General features: G+C 39.2%; 1 protein-coding gene across 1 annotated transcript in view; it reads right to left on the bottom strand.

The window, feature by feature from the left end:
- The window catches only part of LOC124795670 (eukaryotic translation initiation factor 2-alpha kinase-like), a 204640-nt gene that overhangs the window by 119302 nt on the left and 59897 nt on the right, over nucleotides 1-25441 (bottom strand). Inside the window, 2 exon segments of the mRNA XM_047259743.1 lie at nucleotides 7631-7742; nucleotides 8218-8367. Coding sequence (XP_047115699.1) covers nucleotides 7631-7742; nucleotides 8218-8367 — 262 coding nt within the window.

Here is a 25441-nt window from a genome sequence, read left to right as displayed (position 1 = left end):
TTCATTGTTTTTTAACCACTGCTGGACTGTACCATCTAAGTAAAGTATGTATCTGCCACTTACATCATGTCATACTACCTGTTGTATTTGGCAACTCAGTCAAATTCTTTCAACCATTTTGTCATGTCCTGAACAGCATCTGGAAAACACTGATGGATGATTGGTGTGCAACTGACTTATAGCTGTTTTTGAATCAACTGGTCTCCCGAATGAATATACACAGTGTGGGAACACTGCACCACTTATGTTCCAGTTGCTGGCTGTGAAGGCAACAGTTTTTTTGTTACCTAATTGGAGCCACAGTGATATTAATACTTTGAAGTAGACTGCATCTCCAACAAACAATGTTATGTCAAAACCACAATTAAGTCCAAATCTGAAAGCAGGTTTGCCAATGAATTACAACACTTAGCACTGAACACACATTTATCACAAAAGCCAACGATCGCCATAACAGAACTCAACTCCTTGATGGGCAATGCAGCTATTTACAAAAATGTCAAATCTTCCAGAATACACAAACATAAGAAATTTTGAGACCCTTCCATAACTGATAAATACTAAATGAGAAATATTGGAGGTGATCAGATGAAGATGATGTATGGTTTGTAGGGCACTCGAATGCATGGTCATCAGCGCCCGTACGAAGTCTCAACTTTTACACAGTCCAATCTAGCCACTGTCACGAATGACGACGACAACGACGACGACGACAAAAACATTATCACCCAGTCCACGGGGGCAGAGAAAATCCCCAACCTAGCTGGGAATCGAACCCAGGACCCTAGACCACAAGCTGCGGATGGGGGTGGTCAACTTTGAACTGATGACACACTGTACACCAGCCAGTGATGCTAATCACCATGTCACTCGTGATGAAGCACAGCTCATGGCAACATCAATAAAATATAATTGTGTCAGCTAATTTTTCTCTTGTCAATAATGCCTTCTAGAAGTAATGGACAGAGACTAGTGCTTATACTACAAAATCACATTGGGCAGTACTTACCTACATGATGTGAAAAATGTATAATACCACCGATACACGCACATAAATGGGATGTACTTCCTGGCTTTCAGAACTTTTTCTTCATCGAAAAGATGAAAGGGATCTGTTGGAGAAGGTTAAAAGACAGGGCAGGTCAAGCAGATACCGGGATGAGGATAGACAAAGATAAAGGGAGAAGTGTCAGAGATACTAGACCAGAGATGGTCACTGGTAAGCACTGTGCCACCTTCAGTTCAGAGATAAGAGTGAGAAGATAGATTAAAAGGAACAGATATGAATAGTGCAATGAAGAATTAAGAAAGAGGGATATACATCAGATACAGATTTTCAGTGACATTTGAGAGCTTTTTGACTTCACTGTCAGCATGATGGCACTTACAAGTCGTTAGCATTGACTACAATTAATTTGATTTTTCAGTGAATATCTAAAAACAACTCCTCAACTTTCAGACTTTAAGATCAAGAGGATGCTCTGAGCATAAGAGCAACATCCATAGATCCTTAGAGAAAAGTAGAAGATTAACGTGAAGTGCTACCTCCATAATAGAGAATAAAATAAAAAAAATTAAGTGAAACTATACGATAAAATTATGAAAATTTTAAAAAACCAGTAGCCACCCATTGGGCACAGACTTGAGAATTGACAATGTGTGCACATATCAGTGGGGACAATGGAGAATAGTGCGATAACAACAGTTCCAGGTATGGCTGCAGATAGTCAGCAAACGTCGAATTTTTTCCAAGGCAGCCAGTAACTGATGCAGTAATATGAGTTGAATGTTATTTGATTAGAAGTATGTCAGAGTACCTCACCACTGCCTCTACACTGGAAACAAGTCAGCTTTTCATCGGAATTGAGGATCCAGGTGAAAAGAAATGAAAATGGGAGACACAGGTACACAGATCAGTGACAGAGAAAGGCCATCAGTGAAGCAGACACAAGGATACCGAAGACTTCAGAATACTGAGGGAGAAGAAGGGAAATGATAACAGGTTCAGGGAGGACGAGAAGAAGAAAATGCAATCCATGAAGGGGCTACCCATGGCCCGACAAAGATTTTAATGTCGGAGGAAGAAGAAGAAGAAGAAGAAGAAGAAGAAGAAGAAGAACTGAAACAGCCAGAATAACAGCACTGAAAGGCAAATCAGCCACAAGGAAGAAGCATTATTAACTGAAGAAGAGATCTTGATCTTTTGTACCTACATCCACCACACAGATTACATTTGAGGAATGGAGTAGGAAACCCCAGACTTATACCACAACTGCCAGCAACGTTTCTTGATAACACCAGATACCATGTGCTCCCTTATCAACTCAACTGCCATACAGAAGAACAGCTTCTACTGAATGGAGGACAACACACCCTGGGAAAGTCGTACCTTACTGGAAAGAGAGAAGCAACAGAGCAATTTTAGACATGCCAGCCAGCTGTAGATCACTACACCCAGCCTGCATGACAAAGCCCATCGGCACTTTGTGACGAAGCAAACAGGGATACTTTTGCTTCCCCTCTTGTTTTGGCATCTGCCTCCTTTAAATTCATTTTTTCAATTTTAACTAATTACCATTACCTGCATTTTCATAAAGGAAAAAGTTTGGCCCTCAGTTTTAAAGAATATACCACTAGATCTAATGTTTTGCATAGTTTTATGTCTGTAATTGACTTTCTAATTTATTTTGACTATTACTATGAGGGTTGACTGGAAAGTAATGCCTCCACCTTTGTAACTCTTCAACAGTTGGCAGCATTGGTACACAGCAGGTACTGGCTTGCTCTGTAGCCCCTTCTCTACAGCTCCAGTTGGCTGGAAGCCTTAGCCTTGAATGGTTGTGTTGTTACAGCGTAAAGTATGGAACACTGCACAAACAGTCAGTCAATGCGATTTAAGCAACGTGCAGTCACTGAATTCTTGACAGCGGAAGGTGTCACCCCACAGGAGATTCATCAGAGAACGAAAGCAGTTTATGGTGATTGTGTTGATGTGAGTACTGTGCGTTGTTGGGCGAGTAAGTGAAAAGATGTTGAGGCAGGAACATCTGACCTGAGTGACAAACAAGAGTTGGACGTCCTGTGACAGCAACCACCGAGTTTCACAAGCAAAATGCTGACAGATTAATTCAGGATGATACATCACAATGCTGCGAACTCTGAAATGACGGCTAACAAGGGTCTGAAAGGAAAAGGGAAATGTTTTCCTGCAGCATGACAATGCCAAACCACACATTTCATGTGCCACCTCAGAAGAACTTCAGAGACAATCTCACTACTGTAAGACATAATCCATAGTCCAGATTTAGCACCCTCTGACTTCCATCTGATCCCGATAATAAAAGACTACCTGTGGAGACATCATTATGCTTCTGATGAACATGTTGAGAGAAATGTGAGACTGGTTGCAGAAACAGAGTGTCGACTTCTTCCGTGACGGCTTCAGAAAACTTGTTGGCAGAAATCTATCCAATTGGCTGGTGATTATGTGGAAAAGTGAATACTGGTAATTAAATATCACATTCTAAGGATTATTTCTGCATTTGAGTTATTAAAATATTCCCATCCAAACCCAATTAACAAAGGTGCAGGCATTACTTTTCATTCAACCCTCAGAGTTAGTATCTTTCATTATAGTGTGAAATCAGTAATTGTTTCTTAACTGAAATTTTATTGGTGACTTATAAACAAATATAAATTCTGTAATAATTGTAAACATTTGGAAGACAAAATACTAGTAATCTTAAAGTATCTATTTGGCTGTATTTGAAAACATGTTAGCAAAGCCAGCCCTTAATTAATTCCAAAGTAATTAAAAGTTCTGTCAAAAGTATTGTTTGCATAAGAATGGAGTGAGGAGTAAAGATAGATTAAGAGGAACAGAGATGAACAGTGCAATTAAGAATTAAGAAAGAAGGCTATACATCAGATACAGATTTTCAGTGACATTTGAGAGCTTCTTGACTTCACTGTCGGCATTATGGCACTTACAAGTCGTTACTATTTCATGATGTAAACAAATAATTTGGCTTAACCCTAGCAGTAGGAGAAACTGTTAAAAAGAACCAATTTTTCTATGTATTCAGATAATAGAATGAGTTTAAATTGTAATTTCTGTAAATTTAACTTCAAACAATGTGGAGTTTCAGCACCTATTATTGTGAGGATATATAAGGACCTGATTTTTGGTCCCAACACAGTCAGTCCACAGCCGAGTTTCAGACGAGAAACCTGTGTTGGTTAGAGTAACAACAATGCTTCAAATTAACAATGAAATAAGTGTTACAGAATTAGGTCATGTGTTAAAACAATGACAGTGTGTGCTCCATAAGTACCTTTTTATTCTTCAAGAAATGCGAACTATGTGGTTAGGCTTTTACTGTTCGTAGATGATCAACAGGAAACTATTGTAGCTGTATGTGGATGTTCGCTTGCAAACTATTAATGAGGATTACAGAAAGTTTAAACGATGGTGCACTGGCCATATGTAACTGTAAATTATCGGGGGAGGGGGGGGGGGGGGGGGGTGAACAGTGAAAGTAAAAGACTGAAACGCAACTGGGCATATATTTGCTACATCATTTACAGTAGACAGTACTGCACTTCCACCTGTTATTTTTTTCAGCCCAGCCAGTATGTTGACACTGAGGACAACAAACTAAGAAACAAAGAAGGCAAACCATCACAACTTGGGGGTTCCACCTAACTGCTCAGCTGTCAAAATCAGAGCAATTAAACAATACAAGAATCCATAAATGTGAGAGCCACCTATAAAGGTAACTAATCTATCCAGACACCAGTTGATGCTGAAGTGTCATTTTCTGTAGTACTGGAGACTGACCATTGCCAGCTGAAAAATAATGAGGTCTGTGTTTCGAAGACTATTATGCTAAAGGCTGCAAATGGATAATATGTCCAGCCAACAGGAACATGTGTTGCGAGAATACAAGGTGTGATCAAAAATCACAGTGAATAATCATATTAGAAACAAAGTAATAAGCTTACATATAATTTGATTTAATTTCATTCAAAGTATGTCCTTGGTTAGCAATGCACTTATGCCAGAGTTGAACCCATGACTGGAAGCACTTCTGGAAGGGTTCTTCTGGAACTGCATTCAGTTGCTCTGTCATGGCCCCTCAGTGTCAGTAATGGTATCAAAATGTTTACCTTCAAACACGATTGTAATTTTTAGGAAGAGCAAGAATTTTCAATGTGCTAAACCTGTTACGTTTGATGTGGACAGACAAGAACACTTTTTCCAGCCAAAACCTCGAAAATCAAAAGTGAGTTATGACATGGCATCTTGTGATGAAGAAGGAAGCCATTGGTCCATTTTCTGGTCTCTTTCTTAATACATCATTTCACAAACATTGCAGTACAACCTCATAAAATTCACTGTTTACAGTTCTTCTCATTGGAATGAACTCTAATCACACTATGTTCTCAATAATGGAAAAAACGAGTGTGACTTTGATGATCAATTTTGACTAACATGTCTTTTTAAGGTTACATTGGAAACACTGAATTTTTGTCTCAGGGTCATAGCCATAGAACCATGTTCCATCTCCAGTTACAATTTTCCTCATTAAGTCTAGATCTGATGAAGACAATCCTTCAACTCCATGCAAACTGACACAATATTTTCCTTCTATCCATTACTCAGAAGTCTCGGAACACATTTTGAACCCAGTCATCTAATTTCCAAATTATCAGTTAAAATGCTTTGCAAGGACCCGTACAAGATGGGAAGTTTTTCTTTAAGCTCTCTAATAGTTTCTCACCTGTTTGAACAAACAATTTTTGGCACTTTTTGCACGTTTTCTTCTGTTTTTGATGTCTCAAACTCTGCTTGCTCTCTACCGACACATTTACACTTTTAGATCATCCATTCATACCACTGCCTATCTCAATGAATCTGGCTGTCGGATAAATTACATCGGCAAAATTAAGCGAGTTGAAAAGTTTAAATATCTCGGAGAATGGATAACAGACACCTTATCAGACAAAGAAGCCTTAATATCATGCATGGCACTCCATTTAACCAAAAACATCTACAACAAAATATCAGTATCGTTCAATGCAATATTAAGGCATTACTGCAGTGTTATCTGTCCGGAGGTGTTTTACACTTCTGAATGCCTAGTAATGAACAAAGAAGGCCTAATCGAAAAACTTGAGGCCAAGGAAAAGAAGATTTTGAGACAGATCTTAGGTCCCATCAAAGACAATGGGGAATATAGAAGACGCTATAATCATGAACTGTATTCCCACATAGAGAAGATAACTGATACCATCTGGAAGAGAAGGATTATGTTTTATGGACTTATGACCTGAATGAGCCCTGGATGACTCACCAATTGTTTGATCACCTACTTGCAGGAGAAGTAAACAAAATGGGCCTGGCTCACAGGTGGAGAAAGATCTCAAAGAAGTGGGGATCAACCACGGCAACTTCTTGGAGTGTGTCTCACTCAAGGAGAAACTTATGATGTGGCAGGGTTTCCAAGAAAAGCCAAAACTATAAACAGGAAATGCTTGGACCCAGGAGAGGAAGGAGCAACACTGAGAACGAATGCAGGAGCACTGGGCAAACATCAGAACATGTAAAGCAAGAAAGTTCAAATAACGTGGTCCAAAGATGGCCTATATGAAATAAATGCATTCTATTCCTGCTATTTTATGAGTGTGTGTGTAAGTTTGAATCATTGTTTGATTCTAGTCATAATTTTCTTAATGATTGTTTATTTTTCATCTATTTTTGTGAGAGATTCCTATTGTCACATGCTGATAGACAATAAACTAATCAAAATAAAGTTTTTTTTTCCTCCCCCAGTTTACTTTCCTGTCCAATAAACTTTCAATTCTCTTGAGACTTCAAAGTACCGTGTGTAACTCAGCCACTGCTTGAAGCAAGCTGTACACTCCAAAGAAAGTCTAATAGCTTCATGACTATGTATCTTGTATTAATGGTATGTTATAGTGCACAACACAGGAAAGCAAAGCACTACAACTTTCATTCCATTTTTCCCAGAATGAATTTTTACTATGCTGCACTGATTTGAAACTTCCTACGGCAGATCAGAACTGTCTGCTGGACTGGGAACCTTTGCCTTTCACTTGTAAATGCTCCACTGTCTAAGCTATCCAGTCATGACTTATGAACTACCCTCACGGCTTTACTTCCACCAGCACCAACTTTCGAAACTCCAGTTCACTCAGAAACTTATTATGTATGGCACTCAGATGCTCAAAAACTATCCAACGTCCCTTGCATAAACAGTACAGAAAACTTAATAGCCTCCACATTCACGTGGCTAAGGCCACTCATAATCAGATTTACATGCATCCTGCCTTGCAATGGTCCAGTCAATTACAATCTTTGTGTGGTTTGGACACACCTTTATGTACGCCAAGTGCTTCTCACAGACCACAAAGAGAGAAAACATATCAATTACAATTCTAGTAAAGATATATAATTTTTTATTGTATTCTTCAGTTTATAAAATTTATGAGCCATTTGATAAATTCTGAAAAGTTGATTTAATATGATGCTTCGTAGTCATTTAAATCTTAAATAAATCTAATTTATTTTTCATTTCCACTGTAACAAAATTCAATGCAGACATACCAGTGGCTGGTATAGGATTCCATGGGATACGGGGATAGTCTGAGTCCTCAGCAATGAAATTTCCAATCTCACTGTATTTCTTTTGGACTGTCACACTCTCCTGCACATAAAGCTGCAAATTAAATACTTTATATCCATCAAAATAGCTAAATACGAACCAGGGAAAATAAACAAGAAATGCATTAAAAATATGTGCCCCATTTTTTTTCTGTATGCAACATTTAGTGATTCAACAGAAACACATTAAAAATCTCGAGACATCATATTAAAGGAATGTAAGAACATAAGTGTTAATCCATTACAGGTATTCTAATTTATGAGAGCAGATATCTGGTGTATTGATTCGCTTCTGTTGACACCCCACATCAGTAGCAATAAATATTAATGTAAGAAAGGTAAATGCTAAATACAAACAAAATACATTACCATTGTGTTAAATAACTGAGTTTTCCTCTAAGTTTATAAACGTGAATAACTACTCATGCTTGTTGCCACAAGAGGAGAGAATAATTCACAAATAAGTATTTGCACTGTTGTACGAAAACAAGTCACACAATCCATTGAAAAAAATTAAAAATATGTATTACCTGCATTTTGTGCATTCCAAGATACAATGAAGGTGACACTACTCCACCAGAATCTCGATATGGCGACGACCATTGACTTCCACTGAAAAGATCTAGTGCTTCTGCTTTCCCATCTCTCATAAGCCATGCAGTAACAATTGGTGAATCAAACTGTTGCGATAAATATATTAATGAATGCAACAACTTACAATTGGTGAAAATTTTCTATACAGAATATGAAGTCTTTTTTTAATACAAGACTCAACCAAAAAATCAACACTCAACTAAAGATAAATGAAAAAAGCAGAGAACACAAACACCAAAAATACCCACATACACAGAAACACAAAACAATAACACTCATGACATGACTAACAAAAATAATTGGTACACTTTAACATAAAAACATAAATCAGCAGACAGAATAGCAAATATATTGAAGAAAGAGGGCTTATACATTGCTTACGAACAAGAAACTCACTCCAGTCAAATTTACAAGCAACAGACAAACCAGATAAATACCCATATGTTGAGATGACAGGCAGGAATTTCAAAGGTAGGTTGCCAAACACTTGATAAAACATGGACACGAATCATCCAACAGGGAACAAGACATGAAAATTATCAGAGTGAACAATCACAACTAAAATTTCACATACAAATTGCCCTTGCCATGAAAAAAAGAGTAATTAATGACCAAATCAGTATAAGTAATAACTCCCAGATCATGTAAGCCCCAAAAACAATAACAAACAGATATCTGAAATATAAGCAGAGTAAACATAAGCAGAGTAAACATAAGCAGAGTAAACATAAGCAGAGTAAACATAAGCAGAGTGTATAATTAAGGAATCTTACCCCCCTCCCCCCCCCCCCTCCTCTCTCTCTCTCTCTCTCTCTCCCCCTCTCACACACACACACACACACACACACACACACACACACACACACACACACACACACACACATACAACAAATGAAAAATATCAGGACTGAATGAAAATATCTCCAGGACCATACATATGAACCAATACAGACTAATAACACTAGAAATCGTAAGCAATGCCAAACAGTAATTTATCATCATGATATTTGTGCTACAATAGTTGTTCCTAAACTGAAAAACAAGAGACAAATACGACAAAATGTAACATAATAACTGCATAATAAATATATTACACATATAAAAAGAAACATGTATTACAGGCCACTGAAGACTCTTCACAAATAAAACAAGCAGAACGCATATGGCAAAAAACAAATTGACTTTCATTTAGATGCAAACATGGCATACGCCAACATGAGGAATATAAAGGCTTAAGCCATTACACAGCAAGCTTGCAGTTTACATCGTAGTACAGTAGCTAATAGTTCTGAACAGCAGTAATTATATTCAACTGTTTTATGTACTTTGATACAACAATATTTTGGATGCTGAGAGTCGCATTATGATCATTAACTAAAACACAGCTTGTCTTAAAGTCGCCCTAACATTTTCTTTTCAGTGGATAGGAGAGCTTACAACATTTTATTCTAACTTGCAATTATCGAACAGTGGAACAGATGCAGCGATATAAGTTCTTGCACTCAGTAACCAGAGAGATTACATTTACTGTTTTCTTGTGTCATACTGGCCTAATTATCACAAGTTAAAAAACATGACTTGAAGAAGATAAAAGAATATAGAAACATGGCACTACCTTCTCCACATTCATCGAGCCACTTGACAACCAAATCAATACTCCAACAACTTAAGAAAATACCTGACACTTATTAGAATAAAACAACATTGCTAACATACAAAAGCAAACTACATCTCCCACACATGCCAACCAGCTGGTCACTAACAAAATAACTATGCCTTCTGTAAAATACACCAATACACCCATTTTGATGACAAATTAACGATGAAATATATAATGCTGGTGATGAAAGAAACAGCGCTTGGTGAGAGCTGCACCTCTATTAAAGAAGATACAATGTATCAGCCAAAAAGAAAAAAAGGTTAGTAAGACGCTGCAATTTGCGATCCACATTCCAGTAGCTCTAAAGTTGCCTGAAGTGAGAGAGATGTTTCTGCAGATAACTTACCTAAACCTTAGAAAAATTTCTTACTCTGCACCAGTTTGTCTGATGCATTGAACATTTGATTGGAGGAAAAACTGAACATTAGTGACAAGAATGTGTGTCAAACCAAAATTCAAATATACAATTGTGCCTTTGACAGTTATTGCTCTTCTGGCTTAACCATTCGAGCTCCCCACACTGATACAACTTGCCATCAGCTACTCGCAGTTTATAATAAAAGTTTAATTAAACGCACAACTCTGCAGTTTTTACTCTTCTTAACACATAAGATTAAGGAAAGGAAAACCTACGTTTCTAGCATTTGTAGACTTAGAGAAAGCTTTTGACAATGTTGACTGGAATACTCTCTTTCAAATTCTAAAGGTGGCAGGGGTAAAATACAGGGATCAAAAGGCTATTTATAATTTGTACAGAAACCAAATGGCAGTTATAAGAGTCAAGGGGCATGAAAAGGAAGCAGTGGTTGGGAAGGGAGTGAGACAGGGTTGTAGTCTCTCCCCGATGTTATTCAATATGTATATTGAGCAAGCAGTACAGGAAACAAAAGAAAAATTTGGAGTAGGTATTAAAATCCATAGAGAAGAAATGTAGGTTGCAGTAGTTACTGGGAGATGAAGGAGCTTGCACAGGATAGATTAGCATGGAGAGCTGCATCAAACTAGTCTCGGGACTGAAGACCACAACAACAACAACAACAACACATACTACAGATATCTTTGTGGGTTCGTCTCATTTTCATGTGGGTGAAATCCTCTCAATGAAATACATTTTAACCATTCTACATAAAAGTTTTTTAGGCGATAAGCAATGGGGTGAAACTACTATCTTCTCAGACATTATGAGCAGTTCTATTGTTGGAAGTAAAGAAGAAGTTATTCATTTCCCATCTCAGTTCCCTGGAAGCCTTCCACAGTAACAACAACATTCACTGTGGGTTGTGTAACTATTATTTTTACGAAATATGAAACAAAAAATTCCCTATCTGTCTCAAATTGTTAATAAAATATTCTGTTTTTATTACCATGTATTCTGAGTTCTGGAGGCTACACTTAGCTGCTTAAGGGGAGTTGGAATGCCGGAAAATGGAAAAAATTCACATTTTCAGTTTTTAACCTTATAACTTAATTTGAAATTTTCTGCTTAAAATGGTGCAAAATTTGTTAAGAAATTCCAATTGGAAGTATTTTTATTTAATTTTTCAAAATTACATGTGCGCCCAGCAAAGTTACCCATCTTGTGATTTGTACACATTTAAATCTTCGCATTTCCGAAAACATTACATATAGAAGGCTGTGGATTTCACTCTTCAGTTGTAGAATCTTTGATCCTTCCATAGGTACCATTGTTTTTACGACTAGCTGTGTTTATTGTTCAGTTTTTGATCTGTGAGTGTTTGTTTTGAGCCTCGAGTTTAGTTTGTCGCTCATTTGGAGTTTGTTATCTGTCTTGTTTTGACTTTCAGTGGTGAGTGCGTAGTTTCTACGATGCCTAGGAGTGCATCATTATTTAAAAAGCGAAAGTTTCGCGGTAATAGATTTACAAATAACGTTTGTTCAAGTGATTCTGCTTCAGCACCTGTTGATGCTGGTGAAAGTTCTGACGTTTGTACAGCTGAGATGTGTGAAGGAGACACGCCCACCAGTGCATCAAAAAAGAAGTTATCAAACTGTGCAAGTGAAATTACAGATGAAGCTTCTAATGAACAATATGTTTTAGTCGACTTTCCTGTTTTTACTGAGTTTATGAAGAAATGTTTGTGTTGTAATCTTTGTGGAGGTTCTTTTGATATGAACATAACAAAATCTATAGGACTTTCCTGCAAAATTGCTATAGTTTGTGCCAGTTGTGAAAATGAGACCTGTTTTTGGAGCTCTAAAACATGCAGTAGCAATTTGTTTGAGAGTAATATCAGGCTAATGTATGCAATGAGAGCAATTGGTAAAGGACATACTGCTGCTCAAACATTTTGTGCCATAATGAATCTTCCACCTCCACCTGCTAAAATTGACAATTACACTGAAGTGATAGGAGATGCTGTTCAGTCTGTAGCAGATTTATCAATGAAAGCTGCTGCCAGTGAAGCAAAATATATAAATGAAGGAAACCCAGATATCCCTGTTGCTTTTGATGGAACCTGGCAGAAAAGGGGTCACACATCCAAAAATGCTGTTGCTACTGTTACTAGTGTGGACAGCGGTAAAGTTTTGGACTATGAAGTGCTCACTAAACATTGTTACCATTGTGCATCTGGTAAGATAGAAGCAGCTCACATATGTAGCAAGAATTATGAAGGTACGAGTGGAGGCATGGAGGCTGCCGCTGCTGTGAAAATGTTTAGCAGATCAGAAAAAGAACGGGGAGTATTTTACACAAAATTCCTTGGAGATGGGGACTCCAAGGCATACAAAAGTGTTACAGAATCCATGCCATATGTCAATAAGACAATAACTAAACTAGAATGTGTCGGTCATGTTCAGAAACGAATGGGCACTCGTCTAAGGAAACTGAAACAGAATCTGAAGGACAAAATTTTGTCAGATGGTAAAACCATTAGAGGTCGCCTGTCAGATAAAATTATAAATGAATTACAACAATACTATGGTATGGCAATAAGAAATAATGCAAATAATTTGCAGGAAATGAGACAAGCTGTATGGGCCACATATTTACATCGATCATCAACTGATGATAATCCTCAACATTTTGCTTGTCCAGATGGTCCTCAGTCATGGTGCAATTATAGAAAATCTCAAGCTACTGGGGATCCTTATCACCATAAAAATTATATTCCATTGGCTGTTATGGAAGTAATTAAACCAATATATAGAGACTTGGGGCATCCTGATCTTCTGCGAAAATGTCTTCATGGTTGTACCCAGAATCAAAACGAGTCGTTCAACAACCTCATTTGGACTCGTGTACCTAAGAATGTATTTGTTGGGATAAAAACATTGAAATGGGGAGTCAGTGATGCTGTTATTTCATTCAATGATGGTCATATGGGTAGGCTAAAGGTCATGGCAAGGCTCGGCATTGCTCCTGGTATCAACACCATCAGAGGTCTTCAGCTTCTGGACAGCGTGCGAGTAAGGAAGGCTCAGTATGCAGCTGAATTTAATACAAAAAAAGCAAGGGCAGCAAGGAGAAGAAAGCTTCTAGGTGAAGAAGAAGAACTAGAAGATGACCCTGATTACTCTGCTGGACACTTTTGATAATAGAATAAAAGGTATTTGTGAATTTTCATAATAAATTACTTTAATCGCATTTTCTGGCATTTGACATTTTTAGTGTTACATGTACCTTTATCTCATAAACCACTCAACCAACAACATTCAAATTTTCAGAAATGCTGCAAAACAGTTCAAAGAGGCCACTGAACTAGAATCATGACAAGAACTGGCTTATTCTCTGAACTAGGGAAGTTTATGTTATACTTTTTCCAATAAAAAATGGCTTAATGGTAAAAAATTCATAAATACTATACCAACAAAAAGAAAACATTGGTTCTAGTTCAGTGGGCTCACAATATATGCTGAAAACCTCTGCCAGAATTTCAAAGTTCTGAAGATAATAGTTCCAAAGAAAAAGGTACACAAAGTTAGCAAATTTAACATTGGCGAGATAGGGCATTCCAACTCCCCTTAACATTAGTATTTTGTCATTGTTTGTAACAGTTGTCACTAGTCTTATTACTAGGGACCCGAAAAGTTTTCATTTTGTAATGGTTCAAATCCCCCCCATGAACCATGGACCTTGCCGTTGGTGGGGAGGCTTGCGTGCCTCAGCGATACAGATAGCCGTACCGTAGGTACAACCACAACGGAGGGGTATCTGTTGAGAGGCCAGACAAACGTGTGGTTCCTGAAGAGGGGCAGCAGCCTTTTCAGTAGTTGCAAGGGCAACAGTCTGGATGATTGACTGATATGGCCTTGTAACAATAACCGAAACGGCCTTGCTGTGCTGGTACTGCGAACAGCTGAAAGCAAGGGGAAACTACGGCCGTAATTTTTCCCGAGGGCATGCAGCTTTACTGTATGATTAAATGATGATGGCGTCCTCTTGGGTAAAATATTCCGGAGGTAAAATAGTCCCCCATTCGGATCTCCGGGCGGGGACTACTCAAGAGGACGTCGTTATCAGGAGAAAGAAAACTGGCGTTCTACGGATCGGAGCGTGGAATGTCAGATCCCTTAATCGGGCAGGTAGGTTAGAAAATTTAAAAAGGGAAATGGATACGTTAAAGTTAGATATAGTGGGAATTAGTGAAGTTTGGTGGCAGGAGGAACAAGACTTCTGGTCAGGTGACTACAGGGTTATAAACACAAAGTCAAATAGGGGTAATGCAGGAGTAGGTTTAATAATGAATAGGAAAATAGGAATGCGGGTAAGCTACTACAAACAGCATAGTGAACGCATTATTGTGGCCAAGATAGATACGAAGCCCACACCTACTACAGTAGTACAAGTTTATATGCCAACTAGCTCTGCAGATGACGAAGAAATTGAAGAAATGTATGATGAAATAAAAGAAATTATTCAGATAGTGAAGGAAGACGAAAATTTAATAGTCATGGGTGACTGGAATTCGAGTGTAGGAAAAGGGAGAGAAGGAAACGTAGTAGGTGAATATGGATTGGAGGGAAGAAATGAAAGAGGAAGCCGCCTGATAGAATTTTGCACAGAGCACAACTTAATCATAGCTAACACTTGGTTTAAGAATCATGATAGAAGGTTGTATACATGGAAGAACCCTGGAGATACTAAAAGGTATCAGATAGATTATATAATGGTAAGACAGAGATTTAGGAACCAGGTTTTAAATTGTAAGACATTTCCAGGGGCAGATGTGGACTCTGACCACAATCTGTTGGTTATGACCTGTAGATTAAAACTGAAGAAACTGCAAAAAGGTGGGAATTTAAGGAGATGGGACCTGGATAAACTGAAAGAACCAGAGGTTGTACAGAGTTTCAGGGAGAGCATAAGGGAACAATTGAAAGGAATGAGGGAAAGAAATACCATAGAAGAAGAATGGGTAGCTCTGAGGGATGAAGTAGTGAAGGCAGCAGACGATCAAGTAGGTAAAAAGAAGAGGGTTAGTAGAAATCCTTGGGTAACAGAAGAAATATTGAATTTAATTGATGAAAGGAGAAAATATAAAAATGCAGTAAATGAAGCAGGCAAAAAGGAATACAAACGTCTCAAAAATGAGATCGACAGGAAGTGCAAAATGGCTAAGCAGGGATGGCTAGAGGACAAATGTAAGGATGTAGAGGCTTATCTCACTAGGGGTAAGATAGATACTGCCTACAGGAAAATTAAAGAGACCTTTGGAGATAAGAGAACCACATGTATGAACATCAAGAGCTCAGATGGAAACCCAGTTCTAAGCAAAGAAGGGAAAGCAGAAAGGTGGAAGGAGTATATAGAGGGTCTATACAAGGGCGATGCACTTGAGGACAATATTATGGAAATGGAAGAGGATGTAGATGAAGATGAAATGGGAGATACGATACTGCGTGAAGAGTCTGACAGAGCACTGAAGGACCTGAGTCGAAACAAGGCCCCCGGAGTAGACAAAATTCCATTGGAACTACTGACGGCCTTGGGAGAGCCAGTCCTGACAAAACTCTACCATCTGGTGAGCAAGATGTACGAAACAGGCGAAATACCCTCAGACTTCAAGAAGAATATAATAATTCCAATCCCAAAGAAAGCAGGTGTTGACAGATGTGAAAATTACCGAACCATCAGTTTAATAAGCCACAGCTGCGAAGTACTAACACGAATTCTTTACAGACGAATGGAAAAACTAGTAGAAGCCGACCTCGGGGAAGATCAGTTTGGATTCCGTAGAAATACTGGAACACGTGAGGCAATACTGACCTTACGACTTATCTTAGAAGAAAGATTAAGGAAAGGCAAACCTACGTTTCTAGCATTTGTAGACTTAGAGAAAGCTTTTGACAATGTTGACTGGAATACTCTCTTTCAAATTCTAAAGGTGGCAGGGGTAAAATACAGGGAGCGAAAGGCTATTTACAACTTGTACAGAAACCAGATGGCAGTTATAAGAGTTGAGGGACATGAAAGGGAAGCAGTGGTTGGGAAGGGAGTAAGACAGGGTTGTAGCCTCTCCCCGATGTTATTCAATCTCTATATTGAGCAAGCAGTAAAGGAAACAAAAGAAAAATTTGGAGTAGGTATTAAAATCCATGGAGAAGAAATAAAAACTTTGAGGTTCGCCGATGACATTGTAATTCTGTCAGAGACAGCAAAGGACTTGGAAGAGCAGTTGAACGGAATGGATGGTGTCTTGAAGGGTGGATATAAGATGAACATCAACAAAAGCAAAACGAGGATAATGGAATGTAGTCGAGTTAAGTCGGATGATGCTGAGGGTATTAGATTAGGAAATGAGACACTTAAAGTAGTAAAGGAGTTCTGCTATTTGGGGAGCAAAATAACTGATGATGGACGAAGTAGAGAGGATATAAAATGTAGACTGGCAATGGCAAGGAAAGCGTTTCTGAAGAAGAGAAATTTGTTAACATCAAGTATAGATTTAAGTGTCAGGAAGTTATTTCTGAAAGTATTTGTATGGAGTGTAGCCATGTGTGGAAGTGAAACATGGACGGTAAATACTTTGGACAAGAAGAGAATAGAAGCTTTTGAAATGTGGTGCTACAGAAGAATGCTGAAGATTAGATGGGTAGATCACATAACTAATGATGAAGTATTGAATAGGATTGGGGAGAAGAGAAGTTTGTGGCACAACTTGACCAGAAGAAGGGATCGGTTGGCAGGACATGTTCTGAGGCATCAAGGGATCACCAATTTAGTATTGGAGGGCAGCGTGGAGGGTAAAAATCATAGGGGGAGACCAAGAGATGAATACACTAAGCAGATTCAGAAGGATGTGGGTTGCAGTAGGTACTGGGAGATGAAGAAGCTTGCACAGGATAGAGTAGCATGGAGAGCTGCATCAAACCAGTCTCAGGACTGAAGACAACAACAACAACAACAACAACAACAATGGTTCAAATGGCTCTGAGCACTATGGGACTTAATTACAGAGGTCATCAGTCCCCTAGAACTTAGAACTACTTAAACCTAACTAACCTAAGGACATCACACACATCCATGCCCGAGGCAGGATTCGAACCTGCGACCGTAGCGGTCACGCGGTTCCAAACTGACGCGCTTAGAACCACACGGCCACACCGGCCGGCCATTTTGTAATAAAAGCAAATATAGAGGTGAATTTTGCCCCAAAATACAAAAACATGAAATTACCTAATAAATGCTACTTCACAGTTAATTGTATGCAGATGAACTATTTTATCAAAGACAGTTTTTAATAGCTTTATTTTGTACCATATAAATATTGAAAATGTAACCAGTTTTCAGTTACTGGTATTGCACACCATCTGACAAAGTTCAATTGGAGAGATAATGTGCATAAATCACATTGGCAAACTAAAAACACGAATGAAATTCTATATCAGTCAGCTCGATGCTCTGGTGCCATGTCAACCGCAAGGGGTTGTGGAAACTAACAATTTACCACAAGAAACATGTACGTTTATCTCATAGCTAAAGTTGCTATACTCTGCACACTTTTAATGTGACAGTATTAGGTGGCAGTAGTTTTGAACTGTGGCTGTGTAAAATACCATTGGAGGTTTTGGCTGAACTAACCCGACCTCAGCAAGCACTTGTGTGGTATTTGTTGCTGAATGCTTTGTGTTATGTGTTGATCATTATTTTTTATAACAACAAAAATAATCAATTATTGATAATGTAATGTAAATGGACAGATAACAAAAATCTACTCACCAAGCGGCAGCAGGAGTGCGCGCCCACACACACACACACACACACACACACACACACACACACACACACACACAAAAGGATTTAACTATTATTGTGTCTGCTACATTTTCAGGTCCCTACTTATTATAAACATGGAAACTGAGGTGACAAAAGTCACGGGATAGCGATATGCACATATGCATATGCCAGTAGCATCCCGTACACAAGATATAAAAGGGCGCTGCATTGGCGGAGTTGTCATTTGTACTTTGTGATTAATGCGAAAAGATATCTGACATCATTATGGCCACAGGAGAGGAATTAACATACTTCTACCGCAGAATGGTAGTTGGAGCTAGAATTCCATTTCAGAAATGGTTAGGGAATCCAATATTCCAAGATCCACAATGCCAAGAGTATGCCGAGAATACCTAATTTCAGGCATTACCTCTCACCATGGACAACGCAGTGGCTGACGGACTTCACTTAACAACCAAGGACAGTAGCATTCACATAGAGTTGTCAGTACTAACAAACAAGCAACAATACACACAATAATCGCAGAAATGAATGTGGGACGTACAACGTATTCACTAGGACAGCACTGCAAAATCTGGCACATTAGATGGCTATGGCAGCAGGTGAGCGACGTAAATGCCTTTGCTAACAGCATGATACCACTTGCTCCGCTCTCCTGGGCTCGTGAGCAAATTAGTTGGACCCTAGATGGTTGGAAAACCGTGGCCTGGTCAGATGAGTCCCAATTTCAGTCAGTAAGAGCAGATGGTAGGGTTCGAGTGTAGTACAAACTCCATGAAGCCATGGGTCCAAATTATCAACAAGGCACTGTGCAAGCTGGTGGTGGCTCCATAACGGTGTGGGCTGTGTTTGTAAGGAATGGATTGGTGCTCTGGTCCAACAGAACCGATCATTGACTGAAAATGGTCACATTCAATTACTTGGAGACCATCTGCAACCATTCGTGAACTTCACGCTCTCAAACAACGATGGAATTTTTATCGATGACAGTGAGCCATGTCACCAGGGCACAGTTGCCTGCGATTAGTTTGAAGATCATTCTGGACAGTTTGAGTGAATGATTTGGCCTCTCACATCACCAGACATGAATCTCAATGAACATTCGTGGGACATAATTGAGAGGTCAGTTCGTGCATACAATCCTGCAGTCAACACTTCCGCAATTACGGACGGCAGGTTGGTTCAATATTGCTGACGGGGGTGGGCGGGACTTCCAATGACTTGTTGATCCCACGCCACACCGAGTTGCTGCACTATGCCAGGCAAAGGGTGGTCTGACACGATATTACGAGTTAATTTACGACTTTTGTCACCTAAGCAAATGTTAATACGGTATAGGAAGTGCTGGCACAATGTACATAATTTAGAAGAAAAGGTAACAACTCACTGAATAGCAGATGCATTCTAAGTGTCTCACCTGGAAACTACCTTGGGCAGTTAATAAGGAACCAACTTGTAAAGATCAAATTTTAGACACATCCATTAAATAGATCTGAACTTTTCAACTTGTTTAACATAGAACAGAAAATCAGAGATGATAAGGTCATTACAGAATCACTGAATATCAGTGCAACTAGGAATACAAATAAAGATAGGAAGATCTTTGTGTTGAGCAAGAGAAACAAGAAACAGATATCAGATTACCTGACAGGTCAATATAAAAATTTCGCCTCTAGCACTGAAAACATTAAGCACCAATGGACAAAGTTCAAGAGCATTGTACAATACACTTTGGACAGGCATGTGTCCAGCAATGTTGTGACGCACGGAAAAAACCGCAACTGCATTAGAAAGCTGCTGTGAAAGCAAAGAGAGCTTCACTGCAAAAGTGTTCAAAGCCTCACAGGCACGTAAAAACTACATTAAGCCAATATTAGCATAAAGAGGGCCATGTGTGAAGTATTCAAAGAATTTAAAAGTAAAATTCTATCTACCGACTTGACTGAAAATCCTAGTTAGTTTTGGTCTTTATTTTAAATTAGCAAACGGATCAAAGCCATCTGTCTGGGCCCCCTGTGACCAAATGGCGTTGAAACAAAGGGGGACACACAAAAAGGTCAAAACTACTAAATGTCTTTTCCAAAACTGTTTCACACTGGAAGATTGCACTGTAGTTCCTCCTTTAACTAGTCGCACAAGTCACAAAATGACAGATATTGGAATAAGTGACTAAGGGACAGAAAAGTAACTGAAATCTCTCAACTGAGAAAATGCTATTGGACCTGATGGAATAATAATTTAATTCTACATAAAATATGAGAAAGAACTTGCCCCTCTTCTGGCAGTAATGTACCATAGATCTCTGAAGGCGCAAAGCGTTCCCAATGATTGGAAAAAAAGCATAGGTCATTCGCGTTTTCAAGAAGGGTCACCAAACAGACACACAGAACCATAAGTGTATATCTCTAATGTCAGTCTGTTGTAGGACTTTGGAACAAGTTTTATGCTCATGTATTATGACACTTCTGGAGGCTGAAAATATCCTCTGTAGGAATCAATGTGAGGTTCATCCACAAGACCCAGAACACAGTACATATTGTCACAAAGGTAGACGCCATGTTTCTTGATTTGCAGAAGGCTTTTGACTCGGTTTTGCACTGCTGCCTAATGAACAAAACACGAGTGCACCAAATATCAGACGAACTGTAAAATTAGACTGAAGAGTTCCTAGCAAATAGAACACCACAGGTCATCTACAACGGAGAGAAGCCTTCAGCTGTAGAAGTAACTTTGGGCATAGCTCAAGGGAGTGTTATAGGATCACAACATCTCACAATGCATATTAATGACCTAGTAGATAACATCAGAATTTCCAGTAGGCTATTCACAAATGATGCTGTTGCATACAGTGAAGTCGCAATCCTGGAGGACTGTAATGAAATGATGGAAGACCTGTACAGGATCGATGTTTGGTGCAAAGAGTGGCAACTGACCCTTAACATAATCAAATGTAACATATTGCATTTACATATTAAGACCCATTATAGTATGATTACATGATTGCTGAACAATCACTGAAAGCAGTTACTGCCATAAAATATCTAGGATTACACATACAGAGCAAATTGAAGGAAACGACAAATTAATCACAAGTAAGGTAGATGCCAGATTGAGATCCTTCAGGAAATGTAGCCCATCAACAAAGGAGGTAGCTTACAAAACACTTGTTGTTCTGCAAACCAATCAAGACTGGAACAAGAAAAGGGCAAAGTAACACTGGTATATGAAGTACCCTCAACTACACAAAAAGAGGTGGCTTGCCGAGTTTAGATGAGGCACCAGATCAAGTGAGTTCATGTGGAGCATCATAATGACGTTGAGGAGTGCGAATTGGAGGGGATACAGGACACACAAAGGCGAGATTGTTGTCTAGAGGGTGTGCGAGGTTAGCAGATATTGAGTCCGACAGAATTACAGGAACATGGTTAACTCTCATCTATGTACACTACTGGCCATTAAAATTGCTACACCACGAAGATGACGTGTTACAGACGTGAAATTTAACTGACAGGAAGAAGATGCTGTGATATGCAAATGATTAGCTTTTCAGAGCATTCACACAAGGTTGGCGCCGGTGACGACACCTACAACGTGCCGACATGAGGAAAGTTTCCAACCGATTTCTCAGACACAAACAGCAGTTGACCGGCGTTGCCTGGTGAAACGTTGTTGTGATGCCTCATGTAAGGAGGAGAAATGCGTACCAACACGTTTCCGACTTTGATAAAGGTCGGATTGTAGCCTATCGCGATTATGGTTTATCGTATCGCGACATTGCTGCTCGCGTTGGTCGAGATCCAATGACTGTTAGCAGAACATGGAATCGGTGAGTTCAGGAGGGTAATACGGAACGCCGTGCTGGATCCCAACAGCCTCGTATCACTAGCAGTCGAGATGACAGGCATCTTATCCGCATGGCTGTAACGGATCGTGCAGCCACGTCTCGATCCCTGAGTCAACAGATGAGGACGTTTGCAAGACAACAACCATCTGCACGATCAGATTGACGATGTTTGCAGCAGCATGGACTACCAGTTCAGAGACCATAGCTGCGGTTACCCTTGATGCTGCATCACAGACAGGAGCACCTGCGATGGTGTACTCAACGACGAACCTGGGTGCAGGAATGCCAAAAAGTCATTTTTTCAGAGGAATCCAGGTTCTGTTTACAGCATCATGATGGTCGCATCCGTGTTTGGCGACATCGCGGTGAATGCACATTGGAAGCGTGTATCCGTCATCGCAATTCTGACGTATCACCTGGCGTGATGGTATTGGGTGCCACTGGTTACATGTCTCGGTCACCTTTTGTTCGTATTGCAGCACTTTGAACAGTGGACGTTACACTTCAGATGTGTTACGACCCGTGGCTCTACCCTTCATTCGATCCCTGCGAAACCCTACATTTCAGCAGGATAATGCACGACCGCATGTTGCAGGTCCTGTACGGGCCTTTCTGGATAGAGAAAATGTTCGATTGCTGCACTGGCCAGCACATTTTCCAGATCTCTCGCCAATTCAAAATGTCTGGTCAATGGTGGCCGAGCAACTGGCTCATCACAATACACCAGACACTACCGCATTTACTCGAATATAAGCCGCACTTTTTTTCCAATTGTTGTTATCCAAAAAACCGCCTGTGGCTTAGAATCAAGTGCAAAGTAAGCGGAAGTTCTGAAAAATGTTGGTAGGTGCCGCCACAACTAACTTCTGCCATCATATATGTGTAGCGCTACACAGGCATACTTTGCAGGCACAAAGATAAATACTGGCACCAAAACCTCTGCGTCATTATCCAACGAAGTAAATAGAAATTCCGTATTCTACATCTTCGAGTATAGCATCCTTTCAAATATTCGTAGCAACAAAAATAAATTTCTTTACACAAAAATACCAACAATGCACAAAGCTTTAGGATTGTTGCACGAGTTGATACGCTGCGGCTCATTAAGATTTCATGTAGCGGCACCTATTGCTTCGTGGAATTTTGTGAAGAACTTTCATTATAGTGCCAATTTCAATAGGGGATTTATTTCTTTTGCGGAACAAAGTTCTAATCGTGCGGCAGGTTTGCGATACAGGATTGATGAGAGCAGCATCAGGCGATGGTGACTGCAGAGAGACAAATTATCTGAATGTTCAAGTAGAAGGAAAGCATTTAGTGGGCCAAAGTGTGGCCGATATCATGCACTAGAAGTGATTTTAAATGAATTTGTTAAGGAACAGTGTCAGAAATTTCTGCCTGTGAACACAGAAAATTTAAAAATTAAGGCACATGAAATTGCTAGAGAGCAAAAAATTCAAAAATTTAAGGCTAGTCGCAGCTGGATTGATCTGTTTATGAAGCACTGGGGTTTTTCACTTCAGAGGCAAACTTCAGTTGCACAGAGGCTGCCGAAAAATTATGAAGAAAAACTTGTGGAATTTCAGCACTTCATAATTAGGCGGCGCACAGAAAAGCAATATCTTCTTGGTCAGATACGAAATGCTGACCAAACTCCCTTATATTTTGACATGCCGTCAAATTATATGGTTGACGCCAAAGGAAAGAAAGGCATAAGTGTTCTTACATCGGGGGTGAAAAGCAGTGGATGTCCGTCATGCTTGCTTGCACAGCAGATGGACATAAATTACCCCCATTCATAGTTTTCATACGAAAGATTTTACTGAAATCAGAATGTTTCTAAAAACTGTAATTGTACGAGCAAATGAAACTGAGTGGTTTTTGGAGGACATGGTGCTGGAATGAATTGGGCGTGTGTGGAATCATTGCCCCGGCGCAATTCTTGGTTTACGCAGTCTGTTGGTATTAGATGCGTACGCAGGCCATACAACACCTGCAGTAAAACAAAAATTAGAGGAAAGCAAAACAAACTTGGCAGTAATTCCAGGCGGGATGACTTCAATTCTGCAACCACTTGACGTCTGTTTGAATAAACCACTTAAGGGCAAGCTTAAACACATGTACACAGACTGGCTTTTGAAAAGCGACAGACAACTGACACCAACGGGACGTGTAAAATGCGCAAGTGTGCTAATGGATTTATGATGCATTGAAGTGTGTTCCAAATCAGACTGTGCAACATGCATTTAAAAAATGTTCAATATCCAATGCACTAGATGGTACAGAGGATGATACTCTGTATGAAGAAATGAGCAACAAAGAATCGAGTGATAGTTATTCAGAATCATGATTGAGATTTTAAACATTTCGTATAAGATGTATTACAAACCTAATAAAATTTTGTTTTAAATTTCAGCATTTAATTTCTACGTTATTTTCATTTTTATAAGTGTTGCACAGGGCAGAAAAGAGTGGAGAGCTGCATCACACCAGTCTACCGACTGAAGACAACAACAACACACTCTGCATTTTAACTCATCTCTAAAAATCTACTACGAAAATCCAACTGGCAAGACTGTTTGGGATGTATGTCAACATGGTCAACTCTATGTTCTGAATTTTTTCCTACCTGTGACAAGATATGATTCCTAATAGGAGCTTTTATGAATCGTGAGTCACATGCAGTATTATCTTCACCAAATGAATAATATGAATGTAAACATTATGCCATGTATTCTTTCGTGTTTGCTGCTATCTCATTTAAATCCTGTCTGCCTAATAAAACTACGAAACTAGAGTGAGACAACAGCAAACGCGGAAGAATATACATATTATGTCATGTTTATAGTCGTATTATTCTTATGCTCAATAGTGACACAGTCAGAAATGAAGCATTGCAACTGACTAGATTTTTAAATCTAAGATGACTAATTTCTGGGCAGAACGTATTGAACTAAAGAGGCGTCTGCAAAGATTTTCGAACGGAGAAAACTTTTCGCTAAACTCTCGTTCAGAACATCATCTATCATACGCAGTCTATTATTTGGTTCTTGTTGATCATTGTCAAAGAAAGCAGCAGTGTAAGTAACAACAAATAGCAGTCTCTTGCCACTGTTTTGCTAGTGAGACGACTCCTCTCTTTTTTAAATTGTAAGTGGCCGTATCGCGCACAAAAGCGAGCCATGCCACGAGCGGCGACAAGTCGTAAACACTCACTATCAGAATGCGACAAACAACGCATGACACAGTACAATAATGTATTTTCAGCTAAGAGTGACGTAAACAACTATAACAAAGAGAATGGCACTTATCAGATCAAAGCAAAAAAAGCAATTGATTCAAACCAGAAGAAGCACGTGAAATAGGAAGGGTACCTGCATAAATACAGACAGAGCAACTGACACATTATGATGGCTAGCTGGTAAAGCTTAACTGATAAGCTTACGACTCAAACCA

This window comes from Schistocerca piceifrons, chromosome 4 (genome assembly GCF_021461385.2).
Source record: "Schistocerca piceifrons isolate TAMUIC-IGC-003096 chromosome 4, iqSchPice1.1, whole genome shotgun sequence".
Classification (NCBI taxonomy): domain Eukaryota; kingdom Metazoa; phylum Arthropoda; class Insecta; order Orthoptera; family Acrididae; genus Schistocerca; species Schistocerca piceifrons.
The sequence above is the reverse complement of the archived record's forward strand: the minus strand, read 5'-3'. Positions and strand labels throughout refer to the sequence as shown.